We start from the raw sequence: 17,801 nt of genomic DNA on the forward strand, positions 1-17,801 counted from the left end.
GGGTGCTATTAATAACCCCACTTTATAGATAAGGAAACTGAGCTAAGAAGAATAAATGGTTTGTATTTAAGTACATACCTGGTAAGTGGTACATCTGAGATTTCAAATCCTCTGATGACAAACCACAGTACCAAAAGCTATTTAAAAAAATATTAGTTTTTCAGAGATCACCTTAAAAAGTGTCTGGCAGGATAATGGCAGCAGGGTACAAACCAGAAAGGTCACAAAACCTCTCCTGAAGTTTTCCATCAATGGAATTAATAAGTAAAATAAGAGTATTTCAAAAGGCTGTTAGGAAATTAATTTATGCATGAAACACTGAACTCTTTAAAGTAAAATGATACACAAGCTCAAAATACTGCTATTTTTTTTATTTGTAGCCAACGTTTTATTTTTATGCCTAGAAAAATACATGGGGATGCTTAGACTAATGTGCTGGGCAATTTGCTACTTTAGTGATAGTAACATAATCCCGAAAAAGCAAGCACAATTATTTTGTACTTTTTTTTTGTTTTATTCAGCAATAAGACCATAATTTTTCATATTTAAGGAAGTATGAAAAATTTGTCGAATTTTAGAAGCTGAATACATGTAGCGTTGGATCAAGGCACATACAAGACTGGCCAAAGGGCGTACAATGCACTTTGGTTTTTTGTTGGGAAAAAAAATCATGGCAACAGAAAATGATGTGGTTTTTAAACAATAGCTCACAATTCAGTAGGAAGCTAGAAAGAAATGTTACAAGTTCATTATGTAATATCTGGAAAACAGTGATAGTAATGGGCAGTAATCTTGGTTGTTGTGAAAGTAAATTGAACATTTATGTACAGTGTCAAAACATTTCACATAAACAGAATCTAAGTTTGATTTCTAGTATTTATTTTTCTTTTAAATGCTCACTTATTTAAAATACTACTTTCTCTGCATTGTTGAGGGGAATTTCTTATTGTTATGCTACCTTTTTAATATGTATAAGGTTTGTCTGACATCCTTTGTGATAAAAACATTATAAACACTAACAATTATATCTTTAGGGTTCACTTTTCAAAAATGAGGATGGTATAGGCAAAACCAAAATGTAATTCTGATATCTGTGTTCACTATGCTATTCAAGTTTAAGTTCTTATGTTGTTCTAAGTACAAGTTTTTCCCCTAACTTGGAAACATGCTTACTTTATTGTTTTTGTGAAGTCCTTTATTCTCCAAGTGTTGTTAACAACAGACCTCACACTCCTTTTAAGCCAGTTGATGTATTCAGTTCAGAAGGTATACTTGCTTTCTTAAGGATATCTAGTTTTCTTAGACTGAAAATGGAGATATGCAGCAAGTTTGATATTGCCCATTACTTCACATATTTTGATTTATTGAAAACCACTGGGATAATACAAATTTAATAACTGGAACATTAATTTATAAATATTTTTTGAAATTTAATTTTTCTCATTCAGCCAGGTATTATTTTTTACATTTTATTAATACCAAAGTGAAAAATGGCCTGTGCTTATACTACAAGGATCTCATGTGAATGCAGTCCTGATTGTTCAACACAGCAAGAAAATTCACTTTCACAGTCAACAAGTCATCTTACTCAGTAGAACACAAAGTAAATGGTTTATAACTTCAATATTTGCAAGGAAAATACAGTACAAATTACTAAAAAATACTAAAATATAGAATTGTGTTCAGGCATCTCCACTACATCAATCGCAGCAGTCACCTGAAATTTGAAACTTTTAATAAAAAGTTCTTAAATATAAATTATATGGCAAATGTACAGTACATTGCTTTTTTCAGTCTCTTTTTCCAGTGTTTTGCAGTAGAACAGGGTTCCTACCATCACCTCCCTTAGGTTTAAAAAACCCGAGACACAGTCTGCTGTGAGTCCTCCAGCATCAGGAGTGTGAGTGGTCTGAGTCTGGGATACCACTGTCTCTGTAGCTTCGGTTACTACTGCTTTCACTGTGATTGTTTTTGTACAGATTCATTCCGTTGGGAGGAAATATGGTGTGTATTACAAATTCCTCCTTTGAGATCGGTTCATTGCTTATTGGTAACATTTGAAAAGAAGTCTCCCTGATTTCCAGGATGGAGTTGTCCTTCTTCGTGCCAGCTTCCGCATAGTCATCCTTTCTTCGCCTCCCTTTGCTGTACGCACAGTTCCTTGAGAAGAGCGATCCGTTCCTATGAACATACCAGCACACTAAAGCAAGAAGGGCAATGGTCACCAGAGCCACAGCCCCACCAATAATGGCAGCCAGTGGCCAGCTGGGGTTTTTGTAAGGTTCTTTCTCTTGCTCTCGGTTAAGGGTGGTTGTAGGGTTGTACATTCGAAGGGGTGCAGTTTCAGTCTCAATACAAACAGGAGTTTCATCAAATAGGTAGAGGTTACTGGTTTCCATGGGAACCAGGCAGACTCGATAGGGGGAGTCAGGCTCCAGGGCTGTGACCAGGTATTCACTGCGTTCCCCTGTTACAATTGTTTCTGTTATAGATCCAAATGCTGGGCTATGGCCCAGTTTGAGCCAGCTGAGTCTTAAAGCCGTCATAGGTAGGACAAGTTTCCAAGAGATATGAATTGTGTCAGCGGTGACAGATTTCACAGTAATTACAATGGTCTTTCTTGTTGGACTCCCTGTGGTTCGTTGATCCTTAGTGAGCTTGGGGCTCTTAATGTCTGGTTGTTTGGTCACTGGAGCTGGCCACTGTCCTTGAGCAGGATACACTGTGTTGGGTATTGCAGTGGTTATCTGAATGGTGCTCACAACTGCACGGTCTTTACAATCAAACAGTTCTGCGTTGAGGTCCTTGATAGCCATCCCCCGAACTTTTTCTGGGGCTTGACACATGAGCCCACGCACATTGACCTTCACAGGTAGTGACTGTAACCAGTCACGTACCCATTTCATCTTGCATCCACAATACCAGGGGTTGTTGCGAAGAATCAGTTGGGTTATGTTGTCCAAATCATCAAAGATACCCTGAGGTAAATTACTTAGGTTATTATTGGACATATCAAGTCGATACAGCTGCCTTAGATAAGAAAAAGCATTTGGGGGCACCCGGTTGATGTGGTTATCTTGAAGATAAAGCCTCCTCAGGTTTGTACCTGGAAGGTTTACTGGTGCAGCCGTCAGGGAATTCCGCACCAGTGACAGTTCTGTTAAGTTGACTAGGTTGAAGAAAACTTTATCACCTAAACCATGGTTGTTCAACAGGTTTCCATCCAAAACCAGGCGTTTTAGGCTGGTGAGACCTTGAAGCGATGGTGATGAGATGGTGGATATTCGGTTATCATCCAAGCGTAGTTCTTCTATAGTCCTGGGCAAACCCCAGGGGATTGTGCTAAGGTGATTCCGGGATAGGAAAAGCAGTCGGAGATAGTTGCTGTCTCGGAATGCCCCCTCTTCGATGCTAACAGCAGAGACGGAGTTATCATCTAAATGCAATTCTTCCAGATAGGGAATTTTTGAAAGTGAATCATAAGTGATGGTCCTTATGTTATTTTCTTGCAAATGTAATTCTTTTACGTACTTTGGTAGGTTGGTAGGAAACTCATCCAAACTGTTGTGGTATAGGTATATTCTTTCTACTTTCAGCAAGTTTTTCAAATCTGAAGGAATCCCAGCATTTTTTATTTGGTTGTTCTGAAGGTAGAGAGTTGTAGCATCCTCTGGTATTCCTATTGGAATGGATGTCAGAAAGCGATCATTACAGTAAATGAAACCTGCATCACAGCGGCACATAGATGGGCAGGATTTAGCCATAACTGAAAGAGGTGCCACCTGAAGGATCAGCCCAATGTTAGTCCCGATGAGGAAGATGCTCCAGGCTGGGCTGATCATGGTCAGCAGTGTTGAGGTCTTTATACCAGGTAGCTTCAGAGCCCTACAATGCAGTGAGTTAAACAAAAAAAGAAAACAAAAAAAGACAGAAAGCAATCAGATCAGCGTACTTCAGATTATATTCAAAATAGATGTGGAAATTAAAACATCTATAATCACTTCTAATATTTTAGTTTTTTGCATGCTTAGGGTTTTTTGCTACCTAACAAACAATGGACACAATCATATAATCTCTCTAACTTAAATGTTTCTGGTATTAAATTAAGAAGTATCATGTCCCAAACCCATTTGGTTTGAAATGTTAAATGTAATTAAAGTTTTGCTGAATATTTGAAAGCATTTTCATTTGATATCAATTCTGTAGCCAGTCACTGACCAGGCTGATCAAATATTTAATTTTTTCTTAATATTCAGAATAAATTGACACAATAAGAATATAATTTGTTTCATTTAAAGATAATAATTTTACTGTTTATAAAAAAACAAATTTTTTGTCTACTTTTTATGAAGTTGACTGTACAGGAATAGAAATGTGTAGTAAAAAAAATCAGTTATTTTACTATTTAGGAATAGGTACACACCTTTTGAGATCTTGAATCCCAGTATAGCTAATTGTTTTCTTTCATTACTTATGTTATTTCTTTTTCTTTTATTATTTTATTAAACATTGTTAGATGGGTATTTCTAACAAGAAAAGCAGAAGAAATCTTCATCTACTTTAGGGAAAGAATGAATTACGTAGCTAATACATCCAACTAATGAAATTCCATTTCATGTTACACTAGGTCTCGCTTTTGTTCCCATTTTGTTATATGTTTTGTACTACATGGTTTAATGGCTTTGTGCACATTTTTCATTATATTATATCTCACAATATGCTTTCACAATGCATTTATCTTTCTTCAAGTTCTAATCTAGATTATGATTCAACTTTCTCCATGGCTGGAAAATTATAGATTTAGACTGATCTATTGTGTAATATAATTTCTTCTGCACTTTTAGGTATTAATTAGCCTTTATAATTTTAGGCATGAAAATAAAATACTTCCTACCTTATTGAACAACGATGTGAGTAAATTTTGCGTGAGTGAAAATCCAATGCACATATATTATTTTCCTGGTGAGGGGATGGGACTTATAAACTCTTGTTTAGTCCTTGGAAATGCTCTTCACTGTTTATTCAAGTAATCCTATGACGCACACACCTCCAGATCAGGCTCGCTGTTGTCAATGAACATTCCAGCTGTGGTTCAGCATGGTGGGCAAGCTCATTAAAGTGGGGGCCAGACACAATTCAGCTTCCTGTTACTATGTAGAACACATGGCTTCCTATGTATTTTTTTTCTTTCTGATAGAGTTTCTGTGTGAAGGTTTCTTTTGTGTAGCTTAATTCCCTTAGTGGAAATTGCTTTCTTTGAAATTCTTATTGGCTCTTCTGTGCAATGTGCTCAGAGATAGTAACTTCAGATCCTCATGAAGAAAGCCATTCATGATGCTAAGGCCTGGATAGTAATAGGTTTTTCAGGCAGTTACCCCCCACCTTTATTCCCATCCAGGGTCATCCAAGTATAAACTTTGTACAGTAGCTACATCCTGAGGTATGATTACCTGCTGTGAAATAGCTATTTCCAGCTTTTGCTTCTTGCTGCTTTCTTAGAATATCTGGTGTAGTCACGTTATGCAAGAACAGGTATTCTTTTTTAAGAGGTAAAGAAAACTTAATTCAAATATTCTTCATGGAAAAAAAGGAAGCATAATAGATTTCCTTTATATTTCTCTTCCTTAAAGCATACTGGGTCTGAGCATCTCCTGTGAAAGTAAAATGGTTTAATGAACTTCCAATAATGAACTTTAACATGCTAGAGAGATTTCCTAGAAATTTAACTTTAATTCTTTCTTTAAGCAAAACATCTTTTATCACAGTAGTTAGTGAAAAGGGATAAGATGAGCTCTTTGTTTTTTACTTCCTGTTTTATTATATTAATAAAGTAAGAGATGAAGTTGAGATTGTCACCAGATAATTTCTGTTAACTGTTCATTAATGTCACTTTGAATTAAACGCAGAGCCAAGTTTCATTTAAGAGGCAGTAAGCCCCTTCCATGGCTTTGGAATTCAGGTCAAGCCAATCTTTAAGAGTTCACTTTTAAATCTTAGATATAAAATGATATAAAGTGTATAAAAAGAAGAAAACAATTATATGTCAAAGAGGTGAGCAAATACAGAACAAAGATTTTTTTACAGAAATACCATGGTGACTTTTTAGACATTTTTGGACATGGTTTTACAAAATTATACAATCTACAATCTAAAGAGTTGGAAAAAAAAGTTTACTTTAGACACTTTTCTTTTGATTTGCTCAACACCTTGCTTAAATTTTCCTGTGGGCCTCAGTTTTCCCAAGTGCAGAATGTGCACTCCATCACCCTCCTCCTTGGAGGGGTTTTTGAGTTGATGATCTTAAAACTCTAGTTATCAGGTTTTCTTGGCCAAAAGTCATAATTTGTTTTTCAGGAGAATAGAATTTTATTTTATTTTAGCAAATGGAATTTGAAAACTCTGTATTTGGAGTAGAAAGGACAGTATTTCAATCAGCATCCTTGGAATGACCATTAGGAAAGCATATCAAACCTGACAAGGCATTTCTCTCTAGGTTCCAATATGGACAGGCAAAATTCCAACAAGTGTATTGTATTTTTCATTTCTGAAACAAGACTTAAGACTTGACCAAAGAGCCCTAACCGGTTTGGCTCAGTGGATAGAGCATCGGCCTGCGGACTGAAGGGTCCCCGGTTCGATTCCGGTCAAGGGCATGTACCTTGGTTGCAGGCACATCCCCAATAGGAGATGTGCAGGAGGCAGCTGATCAATGTTTCTCTCTCATCAATGTTTCTAACTCTCTACCTCTCTCCCTTCCTCTCTGTAAAAAATCAATAAAATATATTAAAAAAAAAAAGACTTGACCAAAGAGATCACTGATTTTAATGATGACTGCTTTGTCCATTATATAATATACATGAAGTGTTTGTTTTGTTTGTTTGTTTTGTGAATGGGGGAGGTGGGTAGGATCATTATCTGTAATCCAGGGTTACCTGCTCAATGGCTTTCTGTATATGTAGGGAACATCTGAGTATCATGGAAATATTTGACCCTGAAATTAAGAGAAAAAAAGCAGAAGCAATTTGCTTCTTCCCCTGTAATTACCTAGCATCCAACAAGGATAGCATCTGTTCCAGAATTCAAACACGAATGAAAGTGAATGTTAAACAAGGCAAAATTTTGTGTTTCTGGTTCTTTTGGAAAATGTAGTTTATTTTAATTTGTTACCAGATACCAATGCTATCATAAACTGCATTAACAAAAGAAAACTTTAAACAATTACAGATAAATTTAATTTATTATTTAGGCAACATGAAACAAAAATAGCAGTTAGCAGTTGGATAAAGTAGTCTCAAGTGGGTATTGCAATGTGCCCACAGAGGAATGTTTAAATGATTTACTATTTAATGTGAAGGTTTACTGTGATACCTTCAGGGCTTTGCTCATTATTGCTGTTGAATTGCTACAGTGCATTTTTTTTTCTTGAAAACTGTTGCTTTTTCAGTATGTGAAAATGGAAAACCAAAATGTTGAAATTATAATTAAAAAGTTACTTTAAAGAGTATCTGCTGTAAATGTTTTATAAGCTTGAAAATTATTCAAAGTATAAAATAATTTGGTTAATTTAAGCTTAGAGAAACAATTACTTTTGTTAAATTGAATTAGAAACTAATTAAAAAACAATATAAAAATCTTAAGTGAGAACCTGCTTAAAATGTTACCAATAATCAGGCATTTCTCATACTTGAGTACATACTCCAAAGTTGAGAAGATGACGCTGATGAATGGAGATTTTTAAACTGTTGATTGTTCCTCGAGTCAGGTCAGCCAAGAGTATGTCTAAGGTGATAATTAATGATAATCAGAGATAAAGCTTATATCTAACTATAAATATTTCACCAAATCAAGCTCTAAGAAAAAAATATACATATTGATTGATTGACTTACACATTTTTAATATAGAAAAAGGAAAAAAAATTCTAAATGGTGTGAACAGAAGGAAGATTAATGTGTTTATTTTCCCTGTTTTACAATTGTGAAGCTGCTCCCTCTGCTCCGTTTGATATGTAAACTTACGTTGCCATTAATACAACAGTGGTAATAATGTGGGATTAATGGAAAGCCTTAAATCTCATTAAATTCTCAGAAAATGCCATTCTCTTCTCCCCTAAACTGCATTAAAACAAAAGGCAGAAACATCAAACAGGCTTCTCTGGAGAGAAGGATACTCTTTCAGACATGAAGATTCCCTCCCCAATCCCTACTCCCTTTACTTGAGCTCAAAACAGTTCAATTCATGTTTGATTTTTTTTTTACATCTTCTCCTTCCCTTTTATATTTGAAACTGTAGTGCTAACCAGTTTTTGCACATCAAAGGCTGTAAAGATCTCTCCAACCAAAACAAGCCATCCTGTCCCCAAGCTTAGACTTCCTTCTTTCTGCCCTGGCTCTACATAGTCACACCCATGGAGACATGTATGTGAATGTGAATGATGAAAGGAAAAATGACCCCCATGGCATGGACACTGGTCCAGGTTTCCACAACATGGACTTCAGAGCCTTTATGTCTGCGTAGGCTTGAAAGAGGCCATTACTTCTGAACAACAACAAAAAAGATCTTTTAGAAAAATATTGTTAATGGGGTAACTTGGGGAAAAATATAAATGGAGACCTGGCTACTTAAAGAAATGTTTTAAAATTATTTTTTAATGGAATTAGTAATTTAGTATGTTTTATTTAAAGCTGTATCAAAAAGAAGAAAAATATAATCACTTCACTGGTAAATCAAATTTTTAATAGGGACCTTTTTTTTATTCAGTTTATTTTTATAAATAAAAATTGTGGAGTTTTTTTCTAAATTGCATTTATAATGTAATCATCAAGTCTGAAAAAACTCCAATTTATTTCCATGATGCACCTAAGAAAGTATGTAAATAGATAAGCATGTTATCATTTTTAGATATTTTATGAAAATTAATTTAAGAAGTTGAATCTGAATAGAAAACTGGTATTTAAATAAAATCAAGAAATTGGGGCAATCTATATGTTAATGTGATTCCTTTTCCTTTCCTCTGCAATATTTTGAAGGTGGGAATGTTTGAGATGAGAAGGTATTTTCTTGTTTTGATCACTTAGATTAAGGTTATATTATATACTGATATTGCTAACTCCCTAAATCCTTTATTTGCCACCTTTGATTTAAATTGATTTTTATTTGACATCATTGCTCATTTAAAAAAATCTTAAACCAAGTATAGTTTTGAGATAGTTTTAGTTTATTTTAATTATTTGCTGCACATAATGATTTCTTAATGCTGATAATTTTTTAAAATATTAAATCTAAAAGTAGAATGGCACATAGAACTCTTAATCCAAGTTAAATGCATTATTATTTTGAGTAAAACCTTGAGATTGAGGAAAAACCACATGCTTAATCAAATTTATCTAAGTCTGTGAATATTTCTAGGTAAATTGGATTTCACACAATCGTAATGTAGAGTATTAGGAAAGCAGTTTACTTATGAAGGCTTACATTGCTGCTAGCAAAGGCACAACAAAATTATCAACCTGCGAATGCTAAGTCTTTGTAAGGACATGGTATTTCAAATACACTACATATATGGTTAAACTGACAAACTGGAGAACATCAGGTTAGTTGATAGTGACAGCAAAATGCTTTCTAAGCAGCCTGTCTGGTAGTTAAATTTTCCACGATCATCAGATTTCAGGAAAGTTCCAATTCTTTTGTTGAATGCCAGGCAAGCAGAAGGACTTCTAACTCTCCTCATGAGGGTCATGAAGTCTGAAGGGTTTGCTGAGAGCCAGAGAAGCAAGTGTGCCTTTTCATACTTGGTTTTATCCAGACTGTTTTCTAGCCTGAAGAAATTTCTGTTTTACTTGTGCAGTATAGGGATAAACGTTCCTAATCAAAGGATTTTTACTTCCTCCCTTTATGTTACTGATTCTTTCCCCCAACAGGTTTGTGATAAATGATATCTAATTCTGCCTCATTTATTTGGCTTGTGAAGTTAAATGTTGCACCCTTAAAACCAAAAGGCAAGCTGGGATGTTATCTTTCATCATAGTGAATGCTGCTCCCTTTTATGATATTAAAGCCAGACTCAATAAGTTAGAGAACCAAGACTTGTAAGATTGAATAAGATATTAATTTAGAGAGTGGTAAAGGTGAGCAGTAGAGAGCTGGGGCAGAGGACGTGCTCTAAGTTTGCATTGACTTTGAGCAGCTACAATTAAAACTATGCTTGCTTTTGTTAAGCAAATATTTTCCCATTGCAAACTTGAAACTGTTTTCAGTGTTGTGAGTACAATTTGGTTGATGTGCTTAAATTTTTTAATATTCAAATTTCCATACACTAATACAACAACTATTTGGCTCTACTGTGTGCCAAACACTGTGCTGGCTGGTGAGAACATCCAAGATCATAAAACACCTTGTTTTCTCATGTCAGAGTAGCGTGTTACTGATTTAAACCAAAAGTAACAGGGAAAAAAACAAAACAGCAATGCATAAACTGATCAATCCACAGTCCAGTGGTACACTTTAAAAATGGTGTTTAACCAAATATGGTCTGTGGGTTTTCTTTTCAAAGTTGCCACGGTAACTTGTGCACATGGAAAGTGAAAGAATAAAGAACAAAAGCTGTCATTGTCAGTCAGTGTGCGAGCAATTTCTCCCTCATCTCATTTAAGCACACTAATACCTGGAGCAAGCTTTTTGTACACTCCTGACACCTGATTTGGGGCTAGGAAGGAGATTATGCATATGCAAAACAAATGCAACTTTAGCTTCTGCTTAACTTATATTTCATTCATTTTTCTTTAAGATCTGTTTTCTCTGGTGTTCTTGTCAATAGACAAATCAAAGTCCTGAAACTCGCTCTTGGGTGCGATATAAACATGGTTTGCAAAACTGTGTTTTACTATGATGTTCTACCAAGTTTAGTGATGTTGATCTGCTTTCTGAAACTGAAAAATGCTTTCTGAAATGTGTATTTCTATTTTGGTTCTTAAGAGAAAGAAGGGGTTTTTTTTGGTTTTTTGTTTTATTCCCCAGAAGGCATTTACAAACCATCTCTCTTTTGGAAGTTGGTTTGTTGACTCAGAAGTTTTTGAAATGGTAGAACGTTAGAAGGAGTTGAGAATCAGCCCTTTTTATGTTCTAAAGAGGAAATTGCAGTTTTGAGAATTAATATTGCTGAGAGATTTACTATAGAGTTTTTGCCCGCTGGGGGGTGGTACACGCTACCAGAACACTGCTTTCAGAAACCGCAAGTCAGATGTGGGCTGCTGCCGGCCGTTTTTCTCTGGTTTAATTACAACAAAGCCTCCCGTTGAGAAGAACAGTGAAGGCCTCTGGGGCAAAAGGTGGGGGGTGGGGGGTTTGAGAGGGAAAGGAGAATGAGGGGGAAAAAAGGAGGGAAGAAATTACAGCCTTTGAGAAATTTACTGCATTTTATTTCCCTCATTGACTTCATTTATGATGGTCTTCCTTTGACTTTCAACAATTATTTATAATGCTATTAAAATAAACTGGTTGAATAAAAGAATATTTGGGGGGCTTTATGCAGAATTTTGAAGTTAGCTCTGGATCTTGCCATTAGTCACATTCTTTGTTTAGTAGCCCACCCACCTTTAAAAAGGGGAGGAAAGTTAGGATTAACCGAAATGGCAGTTTTAAACCAAATTTTTAAAAAATGACAACATTTAATATTGCTAAGAACATTGGCATATTAAAAATAAAAAGCAGAAAGAAGAAATATTTACATGTTATTAATACAAGGCAAGTTCTCTGCTACTGATTTTTGTAGGGTTTAAAATTATTGAAAATCATCCAGAAAGAGGAGGCAGCCTTAGGTTGTGTGGCCAAGAAAAGCACAGACAAACCTCTCTGCAGTGCTCTTGCATGTTTCAAGCTGATAATTGTATTTTTCATCTGGAGACACTGAGCTTTCATTAGGGTCTTGTATCCCTAGGCGGGAGATGCTGAACATAATTGGAGTTTCTATTTGATTGGGCAATATAGTCTAGAGAAGAAACTGGGGTAAAGATAATTAATAGGTTGCTAACAAAGTCTGACAGCCACAAGATTTCAACCAAATTTATTTCACACCGCCTCATTTAGCTCTGAAAAAGTTTTGATAGAATTGGTGGCTCCTTAATTAACACTTGAAAGCAAAAGAAACATACCTTCTATTTTGCTGCCACATTCAGTTATGACAAAATTTCTTACAGTTTTTCTTCTTTCTGTAAAAACTTTATTTGCTGCCCAATTATGTATTTCACAAATGTTAGAGTTTAGGAAGTATTTATTTAATTGGGCATTTTGAACCTAACCATAATTGATTTAAAAGGTGTGTGTGTGGGGGGGGGTAGAGGAGCAGAGAAATGAAAAGCCCAATTAATACACGATGGTTAGTATTATACAGGAACACAGTATTTATGAATTCATTATGTTTATTCATTTAATAATATCTTTGCTGATCCTTCAGCTTGAAATGTTTTGGAAGCTCCGTATTTAAAAATTTATGGTGTGACTTTTTTACTTAAATACGTGCAATCACATTTTTTGTAACCTTGTTTTTCTATCTCAAGCTAATAAATGTATGTGTGTATATATTGTGGTGTACAAACACATATATTTGCAAACTAAATGGCATATTTCTCATTTAATCTTCTTATAGATTAAAACCATGGTATATTAATATTGGTAGTAGTGATAATATTTTATTTTACTTTTAAAGGATTAATTTCTTTACTCATTTCAAGAGAGACAAGTATCAGTCATCTGTCACTTTGGGACAGCATTATGATCATATCTGAAAACAAACAAATTCATTCTTTATGTTTATGTTGGCCAGGATATTCTTATACAATTAGCAATAAAAGAAAGGCATTGCTACCACTGACTCACTTTTCTAGTGATTTTATTCATGTTGTTTCCTGCTAATGAAATAACATATGTGCATTTTAGAGTACATAGGTTTATTAAGAAAATTTGAAATAGCTAATTTTTAAAGCCATGTGAGAATTTGGTTCTACAGTTGGCAAAGATCAATGATTCATTTTCCTTTTACTGCTAAATAAATAAATAATTAAGAATACCCCCACTCCCCAATATTGAGAAAATACAGGCCTGTTGCACTCTTTACCTCAGTGCAACCATTTTGTTTCAGACCCAATTCACTGAAAAAATTTTTTTTAAAGAAGATACATTTAACTACTTTTTGAGAGCTTTGTTGTATCAAAGTATTTCTTTCAATATAATAAGCTTTTCCTATTATAAGTTGCAAATGAATGGATAGTCTACGTACCCCATTTGATGAGGGCTCTACTCATTTTCCCCCCACCACCCCAAACTCGTTGCATACATCAGGCATAGCTTCCAGGCTCAGCTTTGTTAGTTTTTCTGAGTAGACTTTGCCAATTATCATGCTAGTCACATACTGCATTTGCCCAAGCGATGGATTTTGGCTTTGTGCAGGAGAGGAGATATGATTTGGAAGAGAGTCTCCCTCTCCTCCGAGTTGAATTAACTAGTTGAGATTTGCAAGCCTGAAATGCCCGAAGTGGCTCTGGCAGGATAGCAGTGCCAGCTTTAAAATCTAGGTGTAGCTGTTAATCCTTACAGAGGCAAAGAAGTCGCCAGGAGTAGCTCAGCTCGCTGTGAGCAAGATGTATGCTTTTCATGTACTGCGTACTCATGGGCTGAGGGATTATTGATTTTCTTTCACAGTTGTAAAAACAGCAATTGGTGATCATGCCACACATATAGTACACACCAAGTTAGCAAGACCTTTCGCTTTCCTCTGTGAAAAAAAAAAATCTGCCTTGTATTCTTTGATATTTAACATTTAACTTTCCAATTTAATGTTCTCCGTAAGACTCTTTAAATAGCAACTACAAGAGCCAGAACATAGCTGTTTATTATTACCTTTTTATTTATTTTTTTAATGAAAGGAGGTTTTAAGTAACTTCTTGCATTTGGCTATCTAGTCAAATTTTTCCTTGCTGGCTGGCATGCACATATATTGCTGGATCTGGTGACAGAGTAAACATTTGGATTTGGATGCCTCGTGGTACCAAGTCATTTCTTTATACAGAGTAAAAACCAAGCAAACTTTCTGGGACAAACATAAGTAAAAATATGGGAAACACTTACCAGGAAGACGAAGAAAAGCAATTCCATATATACTGCCGCTATAGCTGTATAATTCCACTGACTGGGAACTGGAGTGATAACCCTCCCCCTCTCCCGGGCTCCGCGTCCAGTCCACACAAAGCCCACGGCAGATGCAGTCTGAGCTGTCCTGCTTCGGAGCACTCCTACACTGAGGAGTGAGCGAGGGAGAGCATGCCAGTTTACTGCTCACAGCCCACCTCCAAGTCTGAAGTTAAAGCTTCACCTCGCAGTGGTTGAAGAAGGGGTGATGTCATAGGTGGGCAGGACTTAAATCGAGCTCTCGCTCAGTGAGGTAACTGGATAATCAGGCAGATGGGCTTTGCAAACGCTAGAGGGAGTGAGAGAAGCCAAAATGAGCCCCTCGGCCTGCCAAGGCGAGGATGGCATTTGGTTTGGAGGCAGCCCTTTTTGGAATCTCAACATTTTCTAAAGTTGTACTACAACAAGGTAGTGGTAGCAAGCTTCTAAAAAAAATGCAAGCATCTTAGAAGCATATTTACAATATTACAATAGAAAAAGTGCTACTTTTAAGCATCTGTATTAGATTGAATATTACATCATTTTATTTTCATTATTAACGAGTTATAATAATGTTATAATTATGAAGGCTAGTAATCCCAACTGTGAATATTTATTATACAAATAAATAGAAAGAAGATTCAAATAAATAACTGGTTTATTTAAGGGAAGGAGATCATATTTTCAATTATGATTTTCATAGCCTGCTTTCTGCTATTTAATCAGTAATTGCTTTGGGCCCATACATGTTTTACTTTTAAATGTTGCTGGGAAGAATTTTGCTTTTATGTTTACCTGGAAGGCAACTTTCTTAAACTAATATTATTTGTTTTATCCTTAGAGGTTCACAACATCCTTTTTTGCATTTTTTGTTTGTTTGTTTCTAGGAATTTTTTTTTTTTTCTGAAGGAAGACAGCTAATTGTCTTTTCCAGGAGTATTTGATTATGGTCTCTTCATTAGCTTCATTTACTTTCTCTATAAGCTTTTTAAATAACCGTTTAACCTTCTGAGTTCCTCTCTGAGAATGGATGATACCAAAATAGAAGGCGAACCCTTGATAAGAGGTGTTATTGACCCCTATTGTTCTATGATTGTACTTTTTGCGGGCCTCTGAGGACACACCAATTAAACCCAGGAGTTTTAGAATTCTAAAGTCTGTGAAAAGTCAATTTCCTAGAAATTGTTAGGCAGGACAAGTTACACTGAGATGCAGCTGCTGAAATTTTGGAGGAAAGAGACGTGGGAATAACAATCTCTCAATAAAGGGTGGATATAACAAATACATGGATTAAATTATTTTATGAAAAAAATAATTTCTAGAAGCTATTTTCAGATGGGAGTTGGTTATATTTAAAAAGGACTTTTTGCCTGGCCAAATTCCTGTGGGCTTATATCCATATTTAAGCAGTTTTGTCTGCATTCAGGCAGATTTTGAACAGAAGAGAAAGAGAATTGGACAATTTTGGTTATAGGCATCGTAACTAAGGTACTGGCCTGGGAGTTAATGCTGAAGTTTCCAGTCCCTAGGCTACCATTTGTTATCTGAGTTCTTATTATCTGCTTTGATCTTTGCTCTTATCACATGGCAAATAAAGGCAGCAGGAATTTACTGAACACCAATTATGTATTGTTGTTGTTTTTTAAAAGATGTCAATGAAAATGTAGAAGAAGGTAATATATTGTGAACACTGTAATCTGTACTAGCAGTACTGACATTAGAGGCAAACTCAAGACAGCCCCCTCCCAACCCAATCCAAAAATATACACACTTTCACTGCCTCCATTTTTTTTTAAAACTCATTGCTGTTTGAAATTCTGCCAGTTGGAGAAAACTTATAATATTATGTACCCCTTCTGAAACACTATGTACTGCCTCTGGAAAGATGAAGAGTTACCCTAAATTACTTCAGGTTGCTTTCCTCCTTTGTTACCGAAGGGAGATTAGCTACACTAAGGGGATGGTTGTCCTGGTGGGAGGGGTAAGAAGGAAGGCAATTTTAGCATGAAGCTCTGTAGGCTGTGATAGGAGGGCAGGGACTAATTCTTATAGCAAGGAGCATTCAACTCAGAAACGAGGAGCCAGAGTAGCCTCATGTTCAAGAGCAAAGGCTTCAGAGTCTACATATCCGGTTTCATCTTGGCTTTGCCACATGGCTGCAGATAAATTACTAAGTCTTTATGAGTTTATTAGGTCAGGGCTTGACTCATAGCAAGTACCCAGAAAATGGTAGCTGTCATTATTAAGATGAGGGTATCTGAGTGTCTGGAAAAAGAGCAGTCAGAAGTGGTAGAAGTGTGCACAAAGGGAGGAAGGAGAAGGCCCAGGACAGCTTGCTTCACACTCTTCAAAATTTCCCTTTTTTGAAGTCAGGAAATGGAGGAGGAGGTGACCAACTAGGAGATTTTTCTTGTTGAATTTCTTTTCTGTTGTCCTCATGCATTTCATGACCTCATGTTCCCAGGGCTGAAAACTCAGTTGAGTTCTAGTAGACATTGGGGGTTGAAAAGGTATTTGTTGTTTTGCATTTTGTTTTGTTTTGGGAAGACATGAGATGTTCCTTGATGAACAGGGGAGATTGGATTTGGAAGCAGATTTCCCAGGCTCTGCCATTTACTTGTGTTTCTAAGTGAAATCAACAACAACCAACCAAACCTCTTTTGCTATAAACAACACCTCGTTGAAAGTGACTACAATCCATAATTATTTCATGGAACAACTTAATCTAGGTTTTTCAACCTGTTTAGGCTTAAGCTACCTCATTTACTCATTCATTCATTCATTGTACACAGATTCATTGAACATTCCTATTAAAGAAGCTACTAGAACTAGGTGACCCTCAGTGCACCTCCAGTATGATGTTTGTGATTTAATTTTAGAATTTATTAGAGTTTTTTTAAGTCCAGAAAGAAGCATTCTTGAGGATTTTTCTTCACCTCACCATTCTTCATGAGAATAAAGTCTTCAAAGTATATGAAAAACAACAACAACAACAAAAAAGAACACCCCAGGCTTTTGGTATGTGAAATGCCGTGGACCATTATCAGTTGAGAAATTTTTTTGGTTTCAAGTGATTGAACAGCCAAGCCTTATTGTCTAGTCAACAGTTGGACTCTATTGGTTCATCTAACTGAGAAATTCAAATGTAATGTCTGGTTCAGGTAAAGCTGGACACAGCGGCTTACAGAATGCAGTTTCTCTCGGCCTCTGAGTGTGCTGCATTTTCTCAGTGTTGGCAGCCTCCTCAGATGTACAAAGGTCCCATGGCAGCTCCAGGCTCTCCTCTAAGGCTTCACACATCACATTCCCATGTTGCAGTGTTCGAGGGAAAGGCAGTCACCTCCTGCACAGAAGCCTGTGATTCACTCTATCTCATTTGTTTAAACTTGCTCATATGCTCATTCCAGATTCTCTTACAGGAAGGTGGAAGGGAATGTTGATGAGCATATGCGTCCGTAAGAGCTGTAGGTGGGGTCCATCCCACTCAAACACATGGGTGAGAATGGGGAGAGGGTATGACCCCGAGGAAAATGGAGCACTGTTAGAGAAGGAGGGAATGGATGCTGGAGATTAATTTTCAGAGAATTTGGCATGCTGAAACTTGGGCATGTTTTATAAATTTGGAAAATCGAAGCTGTTCTTT

General features: G+C 36.1%; 2 protein-coding genes across 8 annotated transcripts in view; one reads left to right on the plus strand and one right to left on the minus strand.

The window, feature by feature from the left end:
* The window catches only part of MACROD2 (MACRO domain containing 2), a 1,947,520-nt gene that overhangs the window by 278,668 nt on the left and 1,651,051 nt on the right, over positions 1-17,801 (plus strand). The window lies entirely within an intron of this gene.
* Positions 494-14,382, minus strand: FLRT3 (fibronectin leucine rich transmembrane protein 3). 5 transcript variants are annotated; one of them, XM_005860576.2, is made up of 3 exons: positions 14,120-14,382; positions 5,451-5,651; positions 494-3,885 (listed from the first exon to the last, which is right to left on the minus strand). In XM_005860576.2, the coding sequence occupies exon 3, from the start codon at positions 3,840-3,842 to the stop codon at positions 1,893-1,895; it is 1,950 nt and encodes a 649-aa protein (XP_005860638.1). In that variant the 5' UTR covers positions 3,843-3,885; positions 5,451-5,651; positions 14,120-14,382; the 3' UTR covers positions 494-1,892. The 5 variants fall into 5 exon arrangements, with proteins under 5 accessions (XP_005860638.1, XP_014390523.1, XP_014390524.1 ...); XM_014535037.1 differs by having other exon boundaries at positions 4,895-5,651; positions 14,120-14,351; XM_014535038.1 differs by lacking the exon at positions 14,120-14,382 and adding an exon at positions 11,845-11,922 and having other exon boundaries at positions 4,895-5,651.

The sequence above is a fragment of the Myotis brandtii genome, unplaced genomic scaffold (assembly GCF_000412655.1).
Source record: "Myotis brandtii unplaced genomic scaffold, ASM41265v1 scaffold137, whole genome shotgun sequence".
NCBI lineage: Eukaryota > Metazoa > Chordata > Mammalia > Chiroptera > Vespertilionidae > Myotis > Myotis brandtii.

Excerpts from the sequence above, each read along its gene's own strand:
- FLRT3 (XM_005860576.2), bottom strand. The coding sequence starts at position 3,842 with ATGATCAGCCCAGCCTGGAGCATCTTCCTCATCGGGACTAACATTGGG.